We start from the raw sequence: 21,549 nt of genomic DNA on the forward strand, positions 1-21,549 counted from the left end.
AAAATGAGAGAGAATGAGGGAACTTGCCTTAAATGGCCAGCAGAAAATTCCCTTGGTGAAGTGAAGGTCTCGGCTGGCTTTTGCACCAACTGCCCCCTACAAGCAAGTACTGGAGTACTGGCTGCATGCTGGGGCTACCAAAGGGGCAGGGCCTACCTGCACTACCTCAGTTCTGAGTGGAGTTATGCTTTCTTAAAGAGATAGCCAGATGGTGTACCCTAGAATAGCCCCTAAACTGCTCTAAATTATGCTGATGGATGTGGGCCACTGCACATGAAGAGGGGAATTGGGAAGATGTAATTTTGCTCCAAGACAATTTCCCTTCCTCCTATGCTGAGAAAGGCACTGTTGGATAGGAGGAAAATCTGGCAGAGAAAATATGCGGATATTGTAGGGAAGGGAAGGCTGGTCCAGCTGACAGAGTATTAGCTTGGGAAGAGACTTGTATGAGTATGAGACTTGGGAAGCCAGAGATCAAATCCCAGCTCTTCTGCAAACTCCCTGTATGACCTTTATCTAGGTTCTCTGTGCCTCTCCATTTCCTATCTGTAAAATAGGGGAAATAGTACTTCCCTGACTCATAGGGTGGTTGTGAGGAAAAATACATGGCAAATCGTGAGGTACTAAGTTAATAGAAGCAATACAAGGACCTGTGCACCTCGGTCCTTTGTGTCCTCACCTGTGGTGCATAATAGTCTGGCCTCCTGGAGGCTGTAACACTGTGGACTCATTTCCATCATTGGCTTAAGTGGGTGTATGTCTGGTGCCCTGTGACATACAGGAGGTTAAACACAATGATCTAGTGGTTCCTGTGGCCTTACATGGGTTTGAGTTACTAAAGAGCATCTGAGTTTTCAAAAAATGGGTTGACTGAGTTTTCTGGGAGCCAAGGGCTCTTTTTACCACATTTTTATTACTGCAGAATAATCAGGTGGGATTCACAAAACCCACCTAAAAGATCATTTGGTGAAGATGAATCGCTTGGGGTCTTGGAAGAATGCGTAAGAGGCTCTGTGGAAGGCTCAGTGAAGTCACTTGCTGAGATGTTATTTCCTCCAGCATGTGTTACAGGCGACAAGGGCTGGGGTACATCCGAAGACTCGGTATTTTCTAAATAAGAAGTAGAGCTGTATGCCACATCAGGTAACATGCTATTGTATGTTACAGACCTTGCTGTCCTCTTTTCACCTCTGACAGATATCGTTGGAATATATGTACTCGAGGTATGCAAATCAGAAGTCCTTGTTTCTGTAACGGAGATGCTAATTGGTTGGTGGCTACTTCCAATAGCTAAAGTGGGATTAAAAGATGGAAATCATAATTAATATGCCAAAATCTGATAGGATTTGTGAGTACTACAATAATATTGCTCTAAAACTTGGGACCAATTATGTCTCAGATATCATTTCATCAATTTAAATGGAGCTCAACATGGGATAAAAGTTGTTTATAAAAAGACTAGATAAATAAAAACAAGTGGTGTATTAAATCATAGGGCATTCATTTTCTATTGAGTCAAACCTTCATAAAAAGGACTATCCAAGAATGCAAGGCACAGACTACAATGAATTTAATTAGATGTGGAATGATGCATTGAAATGATTATAAATAAACCACAAACCAAACTAACCATGTGTTAGACACTCTCCCAATTAAGAAGATATGATGCATTTCCTACATTTTTATCTTAACAATACTTATTGATGCATATGTATACTTCATGGGATAATAAATCTAGAAATTATTCAGTCCTTAGAAAATTATAATTATTTAAAAGATTACCAAGTGAAAACTGTGGCTTAGATTCTGCTAGTTGTTCCAGAAGAAAAAGTTTGTAGAGATTAGAGTTCTGTGAAAAACAAACTTTTTAAATTTCTGGAAATTAAAAAAAACCCACACACATACAAACGTTTTGGGCTGACCAAACAACAACTTAATTTGAAATTCTTTGGTGAACTGAAAAATTTAAAAAAAAAAATCAGTTGAACAAAAGTGTTATAGTTTGATTTTAAGTGCTTTAAAAATATTTTTTAAAACAAAATGGAAGGAGATTTCTAAATGAAAAATCATCTTAAACCAAAAAATGAAAACAATTAAATTAAAAAATATCACAGTGAAGCCTTTTGACTCAGGCAGGTGGATTGAGAGAAACTGGCACTAAATGGCTTTTAGCTGCAATTGCTGGCTTTTACGTCAACTACCCCCACCCACAGCCTGGAGGGTAGAATTATGGAGGCGCATTAAGAATGGCAAGGGGCAGGACAGGGTATTACTTCACTATACCTATTCTAAATAGGCCGATGGGCCCACAGAGACAACTAGTGAGGTAAATTAGAGCAGCCCGAAGGTCGCACTAACTTATGCCAGTGGGCTAGGCCCAGTACAAATGCACCATGAAAATCAAGAAGATATAATGTGCTCCCTAGCAGCTGCTTGACTCCCATTCCACACACACCTCAGCCCAGGAATCTGAGCTTTTATATTCAGAAATCTTAAGAACTATTGTCATCTTTCTGTAAAAAGTGGGCTCAAACCTCTCAAGGTTAATACTAGAGCCAAAGTTTGTTATGAGATGCAGTGAAGTTATTGAAGGTGTAAGTCAATGACTTTTGAATTGGAACTTGACAACGCTAGAAATATTTAGAGGTACAGCCCACAACTGTAGTGTAAATATAAGAAATCGAGATTATCTGCTTTGCTAATCCAGCTAGCAGGTAAAGAATCCCTACGGGCTTGAATTTCCTCTCTTATTCACACTGAGTCATTCCTTCCTGTGTAAGTAGTCTCATTCAGCATAAAGGGAGTACTTGCATGGCATGGTACTGCTGGACATGAGCAATGATGGCAGTATCTGATAGGGAAAAAGGATGACATTATAGAGAAATAAATGGATTGCTACTTTTTAACAAAAGTGATTAAAATGATCAGAGCAGTGTAGATGGGTAGCATAGTCCGGGGACCACAGCGGTAGGTAGGGACTTGAGAGATCTGGATTCAGCATCCTCCTCTGCCACAGACTTCTTGAGGACCCATAGGTAAGTCACGTAGCATCTCTGGGCCTCCGTCCCCCACCTATAAAATGGGAATAATAATCCCTACCTCACAGAGGTGTTGTGATGATGTGTACTTTGAATATTATTACGTGCTCAGATAGTATGGTAATGGGGGGGGAGGGAGAGTGTATAAAGATCTTTGATAGGGATCAGTCTGGCTTAAAGAGAAACTGGTTCTATTTTTTTTTTTTTAAACGTTGACTCGGGGGTTTTTTTGGGGGGAGAGGGGACAACAAAAGCTTCTTTCTATTGTTTTATGTTTTTATAAACGGAGCACTAACTAGCTGAGAATCACAAAACCCACCTGCAGGACCATTTGGTGAAGATGAATAACTGTGGATCTTGGAAGAATGCGTAAGCAAAGGCTCGGTGGAAGGCTCAGTGAAGTCAGTAGATGAGATATTATTTTCTCCAGCCTCTGCTCCAGGAGACAAGGGCTGCGGTAAATCTGATGATTTGGTATTTCCTAAATAAGAAGTGGCGCTTTCTGCTGCAGCAGGATATATGCTGCTGTTTATTAGAGATGTTAAGGTCCTCTCTGCAGCTCTGGTGAATGTCGTTGATATATAGGTACTGGAGATATGCAAATCAGAAGTACTGTTCTCTGTAGCTGAGATGCTCATGGGTTGGTGGCTACTTCCAGTAGCTAAAGTGGGATTAAAAGATGGAAATTAAGTTTGATATTCCCATATCTGAACAGATTTTTGAATTCTACAGTAATTTTGCCCTGAAATACAGGACCCATTATGATCCACATGTCATTCCATCAACTGAAAGGGAGCTAAATGTGGGATGAATTTGGTTTATAAGTACTAGATCAAGAAAAACAAGCAGCATATAAATCACTGGATATTGAAAAATAATATATTTTCTATTGATTCAAATCTTCATGAGGAGGACTCTGCAAGGATGAAAGGTACAGACCACAATGAATGTATTAGACTTCTAAAGATGCATTGAAATGATTATAAATAAAGTATGTCCCAAACTAGCCAGCTGGTAGACACTCCTCTGTTAAGATGTGATTCTCTTTCGTACAGTTAGCTTAACACTTATATACACACGGCATGAGAAAATGAATCTGAAAATTATTCAGTCCTTAGAAAATGATTATTACTTAAAATTATTGAGTGAAACTTGTGACTTCAATTCCTTTGTTTCAGAGGAGAAAGTTTGCACAGAGAGCTCTGTGAAAACAGACTTTTTAGGTCTCTAGCAATTAAAAAAAAAAAAAAAAAAAAACCATGTAGCAAATGGCTAACACTACTGTGGTGGATCCTGTGCTTTTTCTTGGGGTGGTGAGCCAGGGTGCCACCCCTTGTCCCTATTTTTGGGCATTGTGGGCTCCACTAATGCCCTAGGGGAGAGAGAAGAGAGTGGAGAAAGGGCCTACGTCTACTCTCCAATTCCCAGTTCTAGCCCTTTGCAGGCTGCTTACCCTTTCTCCCCTTAGATAGGGTTTCCTTCAGTCCTTTGTGCTGGGGGAGTCCATCTGCTCTGCTTTAGCAGGGTTTCCCTTCTCCTGGTACTCTAGCCCTCTGGCTAATGGCATTGCTTCTCCAAATTCTAGTTAGCTCTTCTTCCCAATCTCTCTCTGACTGAGGCAGCATTTTTTAGAAGATCTTGGGAGGGGCCTTAATTGACTCCAAGTGCTCTCCAATTACAGTAACCTTTCTCTAGTCCATAGTGGCCATTGATCATTGGGCATAAGTATGACCCATCCATCACCCTGCTGCACCCACAAAAACAAACAAAAACCCCCAAGTTTTCAGTTGAACAGGCAATCCATTTTTGGTGAATTGGAAAGTAAAAAAAAAAGTCAAAGAAAAAAAGGTTCAATTTGAGTTCAAGTACTTTAAAAATATTTTTGCTTTTTAAAATAAAATTAAAAGATTTTCTAAATCAAGTCATATCAAACTGAAACATTAAAACAAATCATTTCAAAAATGCCAAAAGGAATGTTTTGACTTTTTTGTAATTTCGTTGGGGTTTCCCACCGGAACAAATTTGGTGAAACTGACATGAAATCACCACACCGTTTCTGTGTCACCTAATCTTCATTTTTCACAGAAAAAAAATTGTGGTCAGAAAAAATTCACCCAGTTCTGGCAGAGTGATGAATGTGAGCCCTAAACAGCTCACTGAAAATTCATCTGCTGTAGGGGACCTGCCAGCTGGCACCAACTGCTCCTATTTCAACTGCCCATAACAACCAAGTTGGCCCAGTGGAAGCACACTGGGGCTGGTGAGGGGGCAGGAGAAGGCACGCTTGCAATACAACTTTTGATAAGCTTATGGTTCAACAGGGAGATAGCCAGCGAGAGTACCTCCTAAACTTCTCTGACTTATGTCGACAGACCACTCAGACAACCATGGTAACAGTGGGTCATGTAATTAACTTTGATTGGTATAATTCTGAGTTAAAAATCAACTGATTCCTTAAAAAAAAAAAGAGTCTGACCCAATATTTGGTGGGTGGAGGTTCCTTTTATTATTTTTTTGAATGGCGCACTAACCAGTGGGGAATCATAAAACCCACCTGCAGGACCATTTGGTGAAGATGAATAACTTGGGATCTTGGAAGAACGTGTAAGGAAAGGCTCGGTGGAAGGCTCAGTGAAGTCTCTTGATGAAATATTACTTCCTCCAGCTTCTGCTGCAGAGACTGAGGTCTGGGTTAAATCAGAAGGCTTCGTATTTTCTAAATCAGAAGTAGAGCTTTCTGCCCCCGGAGACAGCACATTGCTGTGTGTTAACGACCTTAACGTCCTCTCTCCACCTCTGGTGAATGTTGTTGAAATGTAAGTAAGGGTGCTATGTACATCAGAAGTCATTTTTTCTGTAGCTGAGATGTTAATGGGTCGGTGGCTGCTTTCTGTGGCTAGAATGGGATTAAAAGATAGAAATTAAATTCAATATGGCCAAATGAGCATTGATTTGCAACTTCTACAATCATTTCCCCCAGAAATACAGAACGAAATAAATCCAAAGTTTAACCTTAAATGTTGTTATGCAATGAATATGGCTTATAAAGATGAGGTCAAGAATAAATTAGTTGGTTATTAATCAGTGTGCATTAAAAAACAAAACTTTCCTAACAATGAGCAGTCCTGTAACACCTTAGTGACTAATAAAAAATATTGTATCATGAGCTTTCCTGAGCAAAACCCACTTCATCAGATGATGCTCATAATATATATGTTATTCTCTAAGGTGCCACAGGACTACTCGTTGTTTTTAAAGTTACAGACTAACACAGCTACCCCTCTAAATTGTTTTTACTGACTGTAATTTTTATGAGCAGGTGTCTCCAAAGATGCTGACACAGTAAGTACCTAAGAACAGGAGTGATGCATTAGAATTATTATAAAGTATGATCCAAGCTGGCCACGTACCTAGCACTTTCGTTCACTAATAAAATGTGATTTACTTTCTTACATTGTCAGCTAAACAACATATTCATTTATATATAACTGAAACTGAACAGCTACCGAAAGGTACCCCTCACAAGTACTATAGGTAAGCAATCCATAGTTGTGTGCCTTGCTAGCTGGTACAGAATCACTAAGTACCTGAATCTCCAATTTTACAGAGTCAAACCTTGCAGTGGCAAGCATCCCCATACAACATAACGGGAGAACCTGAAGGATATGACATGGGTTGACATTGGCAATGGTGGCAAAACCTGGCAGAGAACAAACAGCTGCACTATAAAAAAATAGATTATGGTTTTAAAAGGAAAATAAGGCCATTAAAATATGAAGAGCAATGTCAAAGAGGTTTCTGGGGTGCTAGCAAATGACAACAAAGGAAACCAAATTCAAACATCTGGCCTGCCACAGACAACCTGGGTACCACTGGACCAGACAGTCTCCCTGTGCCTCAGTTCCCTCTCTGTCCAGTGGGGATAACAGCCTTTGCTTACCTCACAGGGGCGTTGTGAGGATAAATACATTACAGACTGTGTGGCACTCAGGTACTATGGCAACAGAGGGGCATATAAGGATGTTGGATAGGTAAGAATCTGAGTTAAAGAGCAACTGCTTCTTAAAAAAATAAACGGAGCACTAACCATGTGGTGAAGATGAATAACTTGGGATCTTGGAAGAACGTGTAAGCAAAGGCTCAGTGGAAGGTTCAGTGAAGTCTCTTGATGAGAAATTACTTCCTCCAGCCTCTGCTGTAGAGATTGAGGCCTGGGTTAAATCAGAAGGCTTCGTATTTTCTATATTAGAAGTGGAGCTTTCTGCCCCAGGAGGTGGCACATTGCTGTGTGTTAACGACCTTAACGTCCTCTCTCCACCTCTGGTGAATGTTGTTGAAATGTAAGTAAGGGTGCTATGTACATCAGAAGTCATTTTTTCTGTAGCTGAGATGTTAATGGGTCGGTGGCTGCTTTCTATGGCTAGAATGGGATTAAAAGATAGAAATTAAATTCAATATGGCCAAATGAGCATTGATTTGCAACTTCTACAATCATTTCCCCCAGAAATACAGAACCAAATAAATCCAAAGTTTAATCTTAAATGTTGTTATGCAATGAACATGGCTTATCAAGATGAGGTCAAGAATAAAATTTGTTGCTTATTAATCAGTATACACTGAAAAACAAATCTTTCCTAACAATGAGCAGTCCTGTAACACCTTAGTGACTAATAAAAAAATATTGTATCATGAGCTTTCCTGGGCAAAATCCACTTCATCAGATATATATGTTATTCTCTAAGGTGCCACAGACTTCTTGTTGTTTTGAAAGTTACAGACAGCTACCCCTCTAAATCGTTTCTACTGATTTATGTAAGGATGTTGGATAGGTAAGAATCTGAGTTAAAGAGCAACTGCTTCTTAAAAAAATAAACGGAGCACTAACCATGTGGTGAAGACGAATAACTTGGGATCTTGGAAGAGTGTGTAAGCAAAGGCTCTGTGGAAGGCTCAATCAAGTCACTAGATGAGATATTATTTCCTCCAGGCCCAGTCTGTACTACAGGAGATGAGGGCTGGGGTAAATCTGAAGATGTGATATTTTCTAAATTAGCAGTGGAGCTGTCTGCCATATCAGGTGATTTGCTATTCATTAGAGACCTTAACGTCCTCTCTCCGCCTTTGGTGAATGATGTTGAAATGTAGATACTGGTGGTATATAAATCAGAAGTCCTTTTTTCTGAGCTGTTAATTGGTTGGTGGCTATTTCCAATGGCTAGAAGATAATAAAATATTATAATTCCACATGGATAAATCCATTATTTTTCTTCTAATATCACCCAGATGCAAACAGTGCATGTACAAATATTAAATATGGATATGTTTTGTGACAGACCCCCTCCCACACTTTATGAAATGGACTTATGGACACAAATATGCATAACACAAAGATGCTTGGGACAAATTGCCTCATGTAATCTAACAATCTTAATGTCGTAATCTGCTAGGTCTGTATATCTTATTTTGGTGTATGTATCATTCGTAGGTGTAAAGTTAAATATATGGAGCATGGAATGGTTTAGGGTTTTAAATGTGTAAAGGCAAGCCATCATGGGTGTTTCCCTCAAGGTCTGGTGAACTCTAAATGGCCTCTTTTGTCCTTTAAATCTTAACAGTGATTGGTTTTAGGAAGTTAAATGATTCCCCCAACTGGTAGGGTCTGACGAGCTGTGATTTTTCTGTGTATGTCTACACTACAGAGTTTTGTCAGAAAAATGGCTGTTTTTCCGACAAAACCTGAGTTACGTCCACACTGCAATCATGTTCTTCCAAAAGTAAATCAAAAGAACACAGGGGTTTTTCTGGCATTGGTAATCCTCTTTCTACTAGAAAGAATCCTTTTTCCGAAAAAGAGCTCTTTTGGAAAAAGGCGTGTGTGGACGGGGAAGAGGGAGTTCTTTTGAAAGAAGAGGGAAGAAGAAAAAGCACAGGTGCCCTGGTGGCCATTCTGTCCATAGTAATCACAGATTAAATGCGAGAGAGCATCCAGTCAGTGAGGATGCTATCTTTCGAAAAAGCAGATCGCTTTTTCAATGCGCTTTTGTAGACACTCTCTTTTGGAAGAAGGTTTTCTGGAAGATCTCTTCCGAAAAAAAGGTTCTTCTGAAAGAAGCCTGACGTCTAGACATAGCCTAAGACTGAAATGTAGAAAAAGAACTCCCACACAAAGTGGAATCTAAAAAACAATGGGAAGAGAGCAGTTTCTTTGTGCTTGGCTGGAGTGGCACTCCCAAGAAAATGAACCAGAGACCCCAGGGTTTAGCTAGAATAAGGTTTAGCTAGAATAAGAACAGTTTTAGGGTGAGTTTGTAATAAGTTTATATGATGATTTTAATGTTAGAATTAGCTACCTGTTTTCTGTTATTTTAAATTTGCAACCTACTTTGCTCTGCCTGTTTTCACTTACAACCTCTTAAATCCTACTGCTTGTTCTTAATAAGATCACTTTTATTCACTATCAAGCTCAGTGTAAATAACTGTTACCTGAAGGAGCAATCAGAGTTGTACATCCTCCTTTTATTGTTAAAGCGGGCTTACCCTTTAGAGTTTCAGTGTATGTACTACACCTCGGGGAGTGAGGGGGGAGGGTGATCTCAGCTTGGCTGGGGGACCTGAGCTGGCCCAGCAGGACAGGGTGGTGAGAAACCCCAGAGAGCAGAAAGGTGAATGTCAGTGGCTTTGTCAGCACTCCGGGAAGCACCCCCAAGGGGTCTTCTGTGTCCTCATCCTGTCACACTTCTTTTCTGGAGAAATTGCTAATTTAGTGAACCCTTCATAGTCAGGAACACAGAACATTAGTATTTAGAAAAAATTAGCATAAAGCCATGAAAAGTGCAAGTAAAAAAAACCAGTGGCACTAACAAATGGCATGCTTCTCTCCATCGTGAAGTTATACCATGGTGCATTCCATGCTGCTGGTACTTACAAAATTATAAAACAAGAGAAATATCTGGAATTAAATTCAGCAGGAGTTAACACACAGAATAACTATGGGCTTGTCTAAATGAGACATTCGTGTTCAGCAACACTCTACTGCGCACTAGATTGCTGCAGGCTAACATCCAGTGTGGACTCTATTATAGTGCAGTGAAAGTCCTGGAGCACTCTTGAGCTGATTACACTTTACAAGCAGATATGGCCAAATCTCCTGGAACTTTTACAGTTAAGCTATTAACTCCAGGGGCTGGCCTGTCAACTGACTGGTGCTTGCGGAGCTCAGGCTACCAGGCTGTTCAGTTGCAGTGTAGATGTTTGGAGTCTGCTGGAGCCTGGGCTCAAGACCGAGCCTGAATGTCTACATCACAATTAAAGAGCTCAGTAGCACGAGCCAGATGACACGGGTCAACTGTAGTGTTTAACTGCAATGCACACACAGGATACTGCTGCGGGCAAACTAGGAGCTTGCTGTGCAATCATGCCCCATGAAGACAAGCCCAAACACATGAGATGCAAAGAGGTGGGATAAGTGGATATTAGGCTTTGTCTATATTGGCAATTGAGCGACAACTGAGTGACAAAGCTTTTGTTCATAGGTGCTTAAACCCACCTGAACTCCAAACGACAAAAGTTTAACCGCAAGTACTAGTGTAAACAGAGCTGTGTTGGCAGGAATGCTATGGCGACAAAACAAATGCTGCTTATAGAGGGTGGAAGGGTTTTTTCAGCAAAAGTGCCAACAAATAGTTATTACACTGCCTGACTTTTAGTGACAGGGCTGGGTCAAGATAGCCCTGTGGCTAAAAGCTGTGTAGTGCAGACAAACCCTTGCTCCTTCACAACAAAGGCTTTAGTTTGAACTACTGATGACTGGACTCAGTTCACATGCACCAGCATGGTCTAACAGATACAGAAAGGACAGTCACTCCGAAGACCAAAGTTCAAATCCCAGTTTTGCTGCATGGGGAAAATCACTCAACCTCTCTATTTTTCAGTTTCCTAGTCTGTAATATGGAGGTAATGATTACAGACGATCAAAACTATTCTTTGACGGAAAGTTGGGTTTTTGATTGAATGAAAAGTGTCAGTTTCTGTGTGAAATTTTGTCTGTCAAAAAAATCAAAACCCTGGAAACCAAAAATATGTTCTGTTTTTCTACAAAAAGATGAATTTTTCCCCCAAACCCCCAAACCACACCTCCATTTCTACTAAGCGCTAGTGGTGATACCGATACATAGTTACATGGTTGCGAAATGTTTTGAGATCTATGGGAAAATGCAATGTAAGTATAAAATATAGCATTATTTTCTCTTCTATTAAAATAACAACTGGGCATTTTGTTCACAAAAGGTTTTTTTTAATTAAAAAAACTTTAAAACAGCAAGCTAGACTATTAATGCTCACCCTGGAAAGTAGTTTCAGAAGCAGCATTAGACTGTGGCAGCAAAGGGTCTGTCAGTGCTATAGAAGATACTGATGACGTGAAATAGGAAGAGCTGGACATTTCAGTACCAGAAGCAGAGCTTCCTGTTGCATAGGAAGATCTGCTGCTGTTTACTAGAGATTGCATCTTCCCCTCTCCGGCTCTGGTGGATGTAGCTGAAATGTGCGTTGTAGCAGTGTAAGAACTGGCAATGTTATTCTCTGAATCTGAGCTGCTCATTGGCTGTTGGCTACCTTCAATGGCTGAAATAGGATAAAGAAACATTAAAATTCCAATCTCGCGAATCAAAAAACTTTGACAGATTTTCCTCCAATAATACTCAGAGTCATATAGTTTGTGTGTAGCAGCGTAAAAAACATTTTTCAGCGTGGAGAAAATAAAAAGTACCATGGATAGAAATCATTGAGTGAAACTCAGAATGCAAAGGGTTAACCAGTTAAGCGGTTACCTGGTAAGCATTCTCCTTACCAGCATGCTTACTGGGTAACTGGTTAACCAGTGCCCGTCCTGGCTGAAGCAGAGCCAGGGACTTTCCAGCCCTAACTGAAACCTTTACATTGAGGAAACACTGCAAGTGTCAACTTCAAATCCTAGAATAGTAGGGCTGGAATGTACTTCTAAAAGTCCAGCTAGAACTTCCCCTGTGCCTCCTGAGGCAGGATTAACTCTGCCTAGACCATCCCTAAGAGTTGTTTGTCTAGCCTATTCTTAAAAACCTCCAGTGATGGGGATTTCACACCCTCTCCAGGGATCCTGTCCCAGTGCCATATCTTTATACAGGTTGGACCTCCCTAGTCCAGCACCCTCAGGGCCAGATGGCTCCCAGACAATCCCCTCCTGGCTGTTGCCCTGCTCCTGGCCCCCAGCAGCTGCTAGCTGGGTTGCGCTCCAGGCCCAGGGGCTGTAGGGCTGCCTGGGCTGAGTGTCCAGTCCCCAGCGGCTGCTGGCTGCCCTCCAAGTCGCCGGCAGCAACCAAGTTGGCCAGTCTGCCAGCCCCCCAGTGGCTGGCAGCTGGGCTCCGCTGCTGCCCCCTTGCTGGACTCCCAACCTACAGCTGCTGGGGATCTCTGGGTCCAGGGTTCTCTGCTTCAGCAATGTCCATGACCAGACCAGAGGGTCCTAGACTAGAAAGATTCAATCTGTAGTTGGAAAGCGTTTCCCAATAACTAACCGAAATCTCTTGCTGCAAACAAGTCAATTACTTCTTATACTTCTCAGTGGGCATGGTGAACAATTTATCACTATCTTTTTTACAGCACCTTTTTACTATGTGAAAACTTATTCGCTCCACCCTCAGTTTTCTCTTCTCTAGATTAACTATGCCCAATTCTTTCAACCTTTCCTCATGAGTCATGTTTTCTAACCCTCTTACCATGCCTGTTGCTCTCCACTAGATTCTCTCCAATTTGATCACATCTTTCTTAAAGTGTGGTGCCCAAAACTGGGCATAAAGCACCCTACCTGAGGCTTCATCAGTACCAAGTAAAGTGACACATTTACCTCCCATGTTTTACATACAACATCCCTGTTAATTCATTCCAGAATTAACATTTGTCTTTTTTTGCTACAGCATTACACTGCTGATTCATATTCATTTTGTGACTCACTCAGACCCTTTTCAGTAGTACTGCTGCCTGACTAGTTCTCTAATTTGCATTTGTGCATTTGAGTTTTAATCCCTAAGAGCCGAACTTTGCATTGTCTTTATTGAATTTCATCTTGTCAATTTCAAACCATTTCTCCGGTTTATCAAGATAATCCTGCTTGGTGCCATCCACAAAATTTAAGCACACTCTTCACTGCATCATCTATGTCATTAATATAAACCCTGAATTGTACTGGACTCAGGACAGATCCTTAGAGGATGCTATTCAGTACGTTCTCCAAGTTGGGCAATGAACCTTTGATAAACATTGAAAAAAGAATGGCTACCAATCTGTTAAAGGATCAGTTATGGGGAGGGGAAAAAAATCAGTGAACATACATAGATGCATGCTGAACTTCACCATTCAAACTGCATTGCTTTTGCATTTTCCCTTTTATCCCTCCCTTGTCTGCATATTGTTCATGTACACATTGCCCCTGAAAACAGACCCCTGCAGATGGACCTTTTCCCCAATGAAAGTCACTGCAATTCTACATGAGGACAGAACAGTTTGCAGAATCAGGGCCTTTGACTGCATGGTCCTAGGGAAGGCTCCTTATCTTCACATTAGTTGGAGAAGGCCTACCAGACTGCTAGCGCAAAAAATCCCAAACAAACCAGTAAATAAAAAAAATATAAAATTATGCAAATTATTATTTTTATTTTTTTAGAAAAGAATAATAAATAAATAATAAAAGCACCACAGTGAGATTGCAATTAAGTTCAACAAATTTGGGGTGCTGAGTACAAGGAATGTATGGCCCAAATGCACAGAATGCAAAACATAGGAAACAAATCCCCTCTCCACCACATTTAGTTGTTCAGGAAGTACTATTGCTAAACCGACCTGGCTCTTCTATAGCATTTTACAACAGTCGTTTCCATGATGCTTTACAAAGGAGCATTTCAGAAACTCCAAGAACGACTGGACCATCACAAAAATATTATTGGCTCATGAAATCTAGAGCCCTTAGCATGAACTACTGACAAAGGACACAATTCAGAGGAAGCCATCCGTTGCAGTAAGTAGTACATAAGACTGACACGCAGGAGATCTCGGTTCAAATGCTGGGTGTTCCAGACTTGCTTTGTGATCTCAGTCAAATCATTTAACCTCTCTCTACCTCTGTTTTCCTATCTGTAATATCAGAATAACGATCCTTACCCAATCTTGCAGCTTTATGCGTTTTCTGGCTGAAAAGCACTATCTAAACTATTAATTATTTTTAAAGCCAGAAAAGACCATTGTGATCTAATTCAACCAACGACCCCAGAATTTCACCTGCTGATTAACCTGTGGCTGAACTAGAGCATGTATCTTTTCAGCATCACATCTAAACTTGATTTAAAGATTTCAGATGCATAAGAATCCCTCATAACCCTCAGAAAATTGTTCTAATTGTCCTGGCTGATACAAATTTGCAGTTTGAATTTGTCTACCTTCAATTTCCAGTCATAAGGCCTTGTTATGCCTTTGACTGCTAAATAAAAGAGGAGTCTACTATCCAATATCAATTTATGTTCAAGTAACCTCTTAACTTTCTGTTTCCTAAGGAGACTGAGTTCTTGAAATCTCTCACCGCAAGACATATTTTACAGCCATCAGATAATTCTTGTGGTTTGTCTCTAAACCCTGTTTACTTTTCAATAAAAATAGTAGCACTCAGCATTACAATTCCTATTTTTTAAACTGCATTTGGTAATGTATTATAATATTTTTGCTATGAAATGACAATCTTATGGACTGTAAATCTCACCTGAGAAATCACTCTTTAAAGAGGAATGTATAAGTAAAGGCCCCGTTGAAGACTCCAGGAGATCAGGACTAGCTGATGATAGATTACTTCCTTCAGTCCAAGACATAGAAGATGAGGAGTGGGTTACATCTGAGGACACGGCAATTTCTGCATGAAAAGTGCTGTTTTTTAGTGAATCCGTGGAAGTGATGCTGTTTGTTAGCAACTGCAATCTCCTCTCCCTACCTCTGCTGAATGTAGGTGAAATGTACATATGGTCATCATGAGAACTAGGAATCTTTTTTTCCATATCCCAATTGCTAGCTGTCTGGTGGCTGCTTCCAATGACTGAAATACAATAAAAAGAAATTAAAATGCCTGTATTTTATCATTTGTGCTAACAACAAAACTGATCACACACACCCTGTGACATTAAGAATGTCCCAGAATATAGTTCTGAAAAATAGGGCATGATTACTTTATAAACCATTACTTACGTTTGGTGCAGAATACTGGGTAGGACTTACTGGAGCTACTGCTCTTATGGAAGATAAAACTCACCTGGAGCATCACTCTGTGAAGATGAATAGGTTGGTATCTCAGAAGACCGTACAATTAAAGATTCCATTCCAGGCTCAGTGAAAACCCTGTCACTTGAGGAGCTAATTCTTCCACTCTGCTCTACAGAAGAGGAGTGCTGGGTTAAATCGGCAGAACTGATTATTTCCGTATAAGAGATAGTGCTTTCAGGTGCAGTTGTGGGCATAGCACTGTTCGTTATAGACAGCAACGTCCTCTCTCCACTTCTGGAGAATGTAGTCAGAGTGTCCATATTGTCCACAGGAAAATTGGAAGTCCTCATTTCAATGTCTAAACTTGTAAGTGTCTGATGTCTGCTTCCAATGACTGAAAGGCAGGGTAAGGGAAGTGAAAAAAACCATTAAAAATGTTGTCTGCATGAACACCAAGTCTCCTTTTATCATAACATACGGGGCCAGACTTTGCTCTCTGTTATCTGGGAATTTGGAGTAATTAAGATGAAATTCAGAGTTTCTTTGTGTTTACATACCATGAGAGGAGAATCTAGACCATCATGTAAAATTCAGAAATCCATGAGCTTGTGCAATGTAAGCCATGCTGTATTTGGTTCTCTCTCTTTATCTGGGAAACGTTTTTGGGGAATTATTCTAAAAACAGTAAAATGATTTCCTTAAAAAGAAATTATTGATGGAATACTTATAATCTGGAATCCCTAACAGTAGCTCCACAGAGTAATTAGCTTTGGAAGCCAACAATTATGCCTCTTAATAATGGAAGAGCTATAATGAACTTCAATGGTTTAAAAAAACCTGGAATTTAGAAACTTCTATCCGCCTGGATAATGAGCTGAAAAATGTACTCTGAAGTAATAAATTGACATAATCTAGCTGAGAAAAAAGAAAGGAGGCACCAAAGTATTAGGGCTGCATTAGAAAATTTTGGCTGGTGTCTGTTGTAGAATCAGAAACAAAACATGGGCCCCCCTACTCTATCCTCAATTCAGATCACCACAGCTGTGCACCATTCCTTTAATACTGATGCTAAGAGATGGGGTGTCTTCTCTGTTCCTCTAAATGCCAGAGACTGGATGTCCCACAGTGTGCACCCCAAAAATGAAGCACTCTGGATTGGTAGGACCTCTTTCACAGCTGGGCCTTTTCTCTAGACTGCACCTGTGAAAAAATCTGAATCACAGTGCTGACCTGTCTGTGTACATCCCTTTGAGGTCAGCAGATGAAAGTGATCAATCAGGGGAAAGTTAACTAGTTATTAATGTGAAGTGAATCCCCGGAATCACAAGAGTGCCTCTGCAGCTCGCTGAGCATTAAGGGGAATCATTTTATGACGATTCCTTCTGAAAGTGGGTTCAATAGTTAAATGTACACAACTGTGCGGTGATCAACTAGATGCAGGCAGAATTTCAATTACATTCTGCTCAAAGAAATCTGAAAAAGACAGTGCTCAGGGTGAAATGGAACTAAGCCTGTGAAAACTATGCAGTAGAGCTGATGGGAAACTGCAACTTAATTTTTCTTTAATTTCCCCGCAAATATGTCACGCTTCCCTGTTCCTCCTCAAAATTTGTAGCATCCATTAAAAAGAGTCATACAGTAAAATGTAAATTTTTTCATCCACTCTGTACAAGGCCAAAAAATGAGCGGAGAGCCTGGAGAAAATTTTCATCACAAAGTCAATAACAATTTCATCTCTTTGAAAGCTGCAGCGGGATCATTCAGACTCTACTGAAGATCTTGCTGCTAACCAGGCTTACCTGGCCTGTATTCCCACCCATAGCACTTTTTGTAAGAGCAGAGCTGTTTGTTGCCAGACTCTGGTTAAATTCTAGGGGGCAATTTAACCTCATTTTCCCTCGTATGTATTCTTAATGATCTTCCCAGAAGTGTCATGTAGGATTGCAGCACGCACTGGGGCTGACAGGCACCATGGGTCACAGGGCAAGGGAGGATGAGGGCCCTGTTCTGCACCCCCGGAAGGGACAGGGCTGAGTGCAGAAGGGGCGGAGCCTAGGGCAGTCAGCCCTTAGCACTGCCTGGACCATGGCGCTGCCCGCCATAGAGTGGCACTCCCACGGGTGTTCAAAGGAGCCCAGGACTCCAGCCACCACCACTGCTGAAGTAGCAGCAGCGGCAGCAAGAAGCTCCAGGCCCCTGTGCAATTGCTCCCTCGCCTGGCCCCCTGGTCGGCAGGCCTGATTGTGTACCTGCCATATCACAAGTAGCTGCATTTCCTGGGTGATGTGATCTCTCTCAAATATAGCAATTTCAATGTTAATTCAGCCAGAAGAGAGAAAGATGGAAAGTGTTTGACTGAGATAGTAAGTACCTTGTGGCAGGCAGGCTGTTTTTGATACAGGTTGTAAACCCCTAGGGGCACGGACTTTTTGGTTCCGTGTTTGGACAGTCCCCAGCATAACTAATGTAGCCTATAGGGCTAACCTGCTTGCTTGACTATAGATATATAGATTTATGATCTCCTTAAGGTTTTGATTATATGTTTACGATAAGCTACAGTAGCTTTATATTGGCAGTTTGGCTGTAACACAAGGAACTGACAGGCCATGTCCTGTATGCTGAACTAAGGCAAAGCTAGCATGCACATGCCTGGGACCCTTCACCAGATTGCAGTCAATGCACCTATATTTGGGACCTTTCACCTAGATTATGCAGCCTTCAATGGCATAGAGGCTTCCAAGAATACCCTGAAATTTAGAAGTAACATCATTACCTGGAAAAACCCAAAACCATCTTGTTAGTCTTTAAAGCGCTACATAAGTCTTTAAAGCGCTACATAGTCTTTCCTTTTACTAAAGGAGAAAGACGACTTAGGATACACAACGCCAGTTACATTAATTACGTTGCTGGAGTTGAAGTATCTTAAATCGCATTTTGGTGCCGTCCACACAGCAGAAGGCAACCGGAGCATGCGCTCTGCTCGGCTTCCCTTACACCTCATAGGAGCAGGACTAATGGCGCCAACAGGAGCCTCAGTTTGAATTAGAGTGTCTTCGTTAGACCCACTAATTCGAACCCTGAGAGACCGTCGGTGGCAGCTTTGATCTTCTCTGTAGTGTAGACAAGCACAGACTGAAAAACCCAGGGGGACAGAAATAACATATGTGAGAGACAATCATGACAGACACTTGATAATGAACCGACATTAGGTGAGGAAATACAAATAAGAAAAGGAAACATCCCTTACTGAATATGTATCATATATATCCACATTAGCATAACATATTATAAAAGTGGCATCCCAGCCTAAAGGCAGTAGGAAAAGAAGTTACAGTCCTTGGGAAGTGTCAGAATGATGGCCACTAGTGATGATGAGGAAGGTAAAGTTGATGAGGAAGATAACAGTTAACAACTTAGGTTGTTCTAGAAGGAATGGTGCGAGTATATGATACAGAAATATACATGTACATTCCCTAGGTTATGAAACTGGGGTGTTTGTGACTGTGTTAAATGTATCAATAAACTATATTTGTGAGTATACAGGAGTTCCTATTGTATGAGTGTTGCAACTGTGCACATCAGGGTTCCCAATCAGAGAATAATGAAATACTGGGCCTGATCCTGGTACAAAGGACTTGTCAGCCCTAACGGCAGTAACTGGAAATTCATACGTAATCTTACATCAGGAAACACAACAGGGCCCTGGTCTAATGCTAGGGCTCCTAGGTGCTACAATAATCTGAATACAATCATAATACGTTTGTGTAATGCTGAGCACAATCAGAACCACCAGAGTTTGGCAGAGTTTATCATGTGCTTTGACATCAGCTGATGATAGACGATGCATACAGCTGTTATTCCTAAATAAGCGCCAATTCTCCAAACAGAATTCTTACATCCAGCAGAGACTCACAAGCCAAGCCTACACCCACTTCACAAAGCTGCTTGTTGCCACGGCCCTTTTGGGTTCAGGGTTTCTGAAGCATTGGGAAAGGTTTGGGGCATTTTATCTGTAACTCAGTACCCAGACTTTCCTTGTATAGCAGGATGAGGCTCAAACATGTGGGCACGTTTGTGGAAGAGACAGCAAATTCTCTGCATCCACCATTTGTCACCAAAAACTTTCATATGTGAAACAGCAGATCACCCTGCTGGAGCAACACACAGAGGAGCTCTCACATTCGTTTTTTGCTGGATTCAATAAATGTAACATAACAGATAATTTAGGACCCTTTCGAGCTTGATACTGATGGAGCAAGCTTTCCCTTCCCAAGCTATTAAGTAACTTGTCACTGAACCAACAGTTCCGTGATACACCTAGGCAGAAGTGCACATAGCAATAGCAAAAGACAGGTCAAACACAGGTGCCTCGAGTGCAAAACTAATTCTGTGAAAAATGACAACCTGGGGTTCCACACGTCTGGGCTCCCAGCGACTCCTGATCAAACGGCATCAGATTAAAAGTGAAAAGAAGCCAGTGGCTTTTTCTACATAGCCTGCCACACTCGTCTTCAAACTATGCCTTCACTAACACCTGTGCAACGCCACCACCTCTGGCGGGGGGCAGATTCCAATACTATTTTCAGAACTTAACGGTTCTGTCAATGGTTTACAAGCCAGAACAGAATCCAGTTCATTCTCTCAGGGTATCATTGAGTTTGCTTCCCTTACACTAGTTTGGCTCTGCAGGAGTCACTGAAGTCAGTAGATGTCATTCTGAATATAGCTAGGGAGCAGCGTCATCCTGAGTAAGACAATGCCATTTGCAGAGCGGAATTGTACTTTCAGTTATGCCCACAAAGTATGTGCACCTGCATGAGAAAAGGAAGCAAGCTTGCTAATGCAGGCTCAGTTACTGGGTTTTGTGGGCATGTTTTGCTCAGTTATGTTTGAAAATGTGGACCACATTATGCAATAATACCCAACACCGAATGAAAGAATCAAATGTGACAAAAATTTGTAATGATTGCTCTCTCTCTAACAAAAAAAATATATTTCCTCATTATGCAGCTGTCACGTCAGAGATGAGAGACAATTACAATCAAATCATTGTCGACTCTCTTACAGAATCTGATCTTTAAACATGACCCTCAGCTTGTGCAGAATGGCTCAAACCCAAACATCTTGTAAAATAAACTAAATGCAGGACTGTCCAGTCCCTTCGGGTCCATTAAAAGATTTAGACTATGGCAGTCCCATAGCTCAGGTACAGTTTTGTCACGAAAAAATTTGTCACATGCTAAGCTGTTGCCTTTGATTAAAAGTAAAATAAATTCCTACAATTACCACACCAGCCAAGAAAAAATATAACTGTAACGTGAAATTGATGCACCTCTTGCAGCTTTTTTGTTTCCTGTTCGAACTTGCAATGATGCTTATCAGACATATCTAATCTTAAGAGCTACTTTTTCTTCATAAGCACAAAAAACATGCTACTTATTCACAGTACAGTTATAATGTGTCCAGGATAAACAGATAAAATGCCAGCAGATTTTTCAGCCCCAGGGTCTGCTGTTTTCAGCCTGGCTCAGTACGCAGCTTGTGAAAGTCTTCAAACATATGCAAACAGGATCAAAATAGGTCTACACAACTTGGCTGGACTTTATTCCCTCCCCTGCTCTAGTGAGTTCCTTCTTTGCGTCAGCATCACAATCCCTGTCTCTCCCTGCTTATGCACCCAAAGTTCCCTCCATCCTTGAGGGTCATGTCACACATAGGTTGCGCCATCGTGAAAGTGGTTATTAATCGACATGCCAATCACAATGTTTTCAATGGACTTCATTCAAGCCCACTCTCACAAAGCACATGGTTACTAATAGTGGGCAAGGTTGTGACCAAAAGGGCTTGAAGGAAGAGCAGGAGAAAGCAGGATTTCCACTTCCTGTTGCATCAGGCCTACCAGACTGCACTCTGACAGCAAGGCAGACGCTCCCTGTGGCGGGCTGGAGATGGGAAGGGATGAGAGTTTGGCTGTGAATCATTCCTAACTTTGGCACAACCCTCTTCTTCATTATTATTCACTCCCAATAATGATAGGGATGGACTAATCTCTTTTATTCAGATTCTGTCATTATAGGTCATTGGTTTGCTTTGGCCATTCCACATTAGCAGAGGTGGGCAGAGCAGATCCTATAAGCGTGTGCAACTGGCACAGCTTTTACAAGCCAACTGGCCAGATCTGAAGCACAAGCCTTAGCTAAGGTCACCTAGCTGAACGGTAACAGAACCAAACTAGAAC

General features: G+C 41.1%; 1 protein-coding gene across 6 annotated transcripts in view; it reads right to left on the bottom strand.

Annotated features, from left to right (window-relative positions):
• HEG1 (heart development protein with EGF like domains 1) overlaps positions 1-21,549 on the bottom strand; it is a 99,299-nt gene that overhangs the window by 44,983 nt on the left and 32,767 nt on the right. For 3 of the 6 annotated variants that reach the window (XM_075933174.1, XM_075933175.1, XM_075933172.1), the window contains exons 2-9: positions 15,361-15,705; positions 14,821-15,147; positions 11,379-11,660; positions 7,924-8,253; positions 7,126-7,458; positions 5,593-5,934; positions 3,358-3,699; positions 952-1,290 (exon numbers count right to left, since the gene is read on the bottom strand). In XM_075933174.1, coding sequence (XP_075789289.1) covers positions 952-1,290; positions 3,358-3,699; positions 5,593-5,934; positions 7,126-7,458; positions 7,924-8,253; positions 11,379-11,660; positions 14,821-15,147; positions 15,361-15,705 — 2,640 coding nt within the window. The remainder of the gene's footprint in view (positions 1-951; positions 1,291-3,357; positions 3,700-5,592; positions 5,935-7,125; positions 7,459-7,923; positions 8,254-11,378; positions 11,661-14,820; positions 15,148-15,360; positions 15,706-21,549) is intronic. The other 3 variants (XM_075933173.1, XM_075933176.1, XM_075933177.1) reach the window with 3 other exon arrangements.

The sequence above is a fragment of the Pelodiscus sinensis genome, chromosome 7, assembly GCF_049634645.1.
Source record: "Pelodiscus sinensis isolate JC-2024 chromosome 7, ASM4963464v1, whole genome shotgun sequence".
NCBI classification, from domain to species: Eukaryota; Metazoa; Chordata; order Testudines; family Trionychidae; genus Pelodiscus; species Pelodiscus sinensis.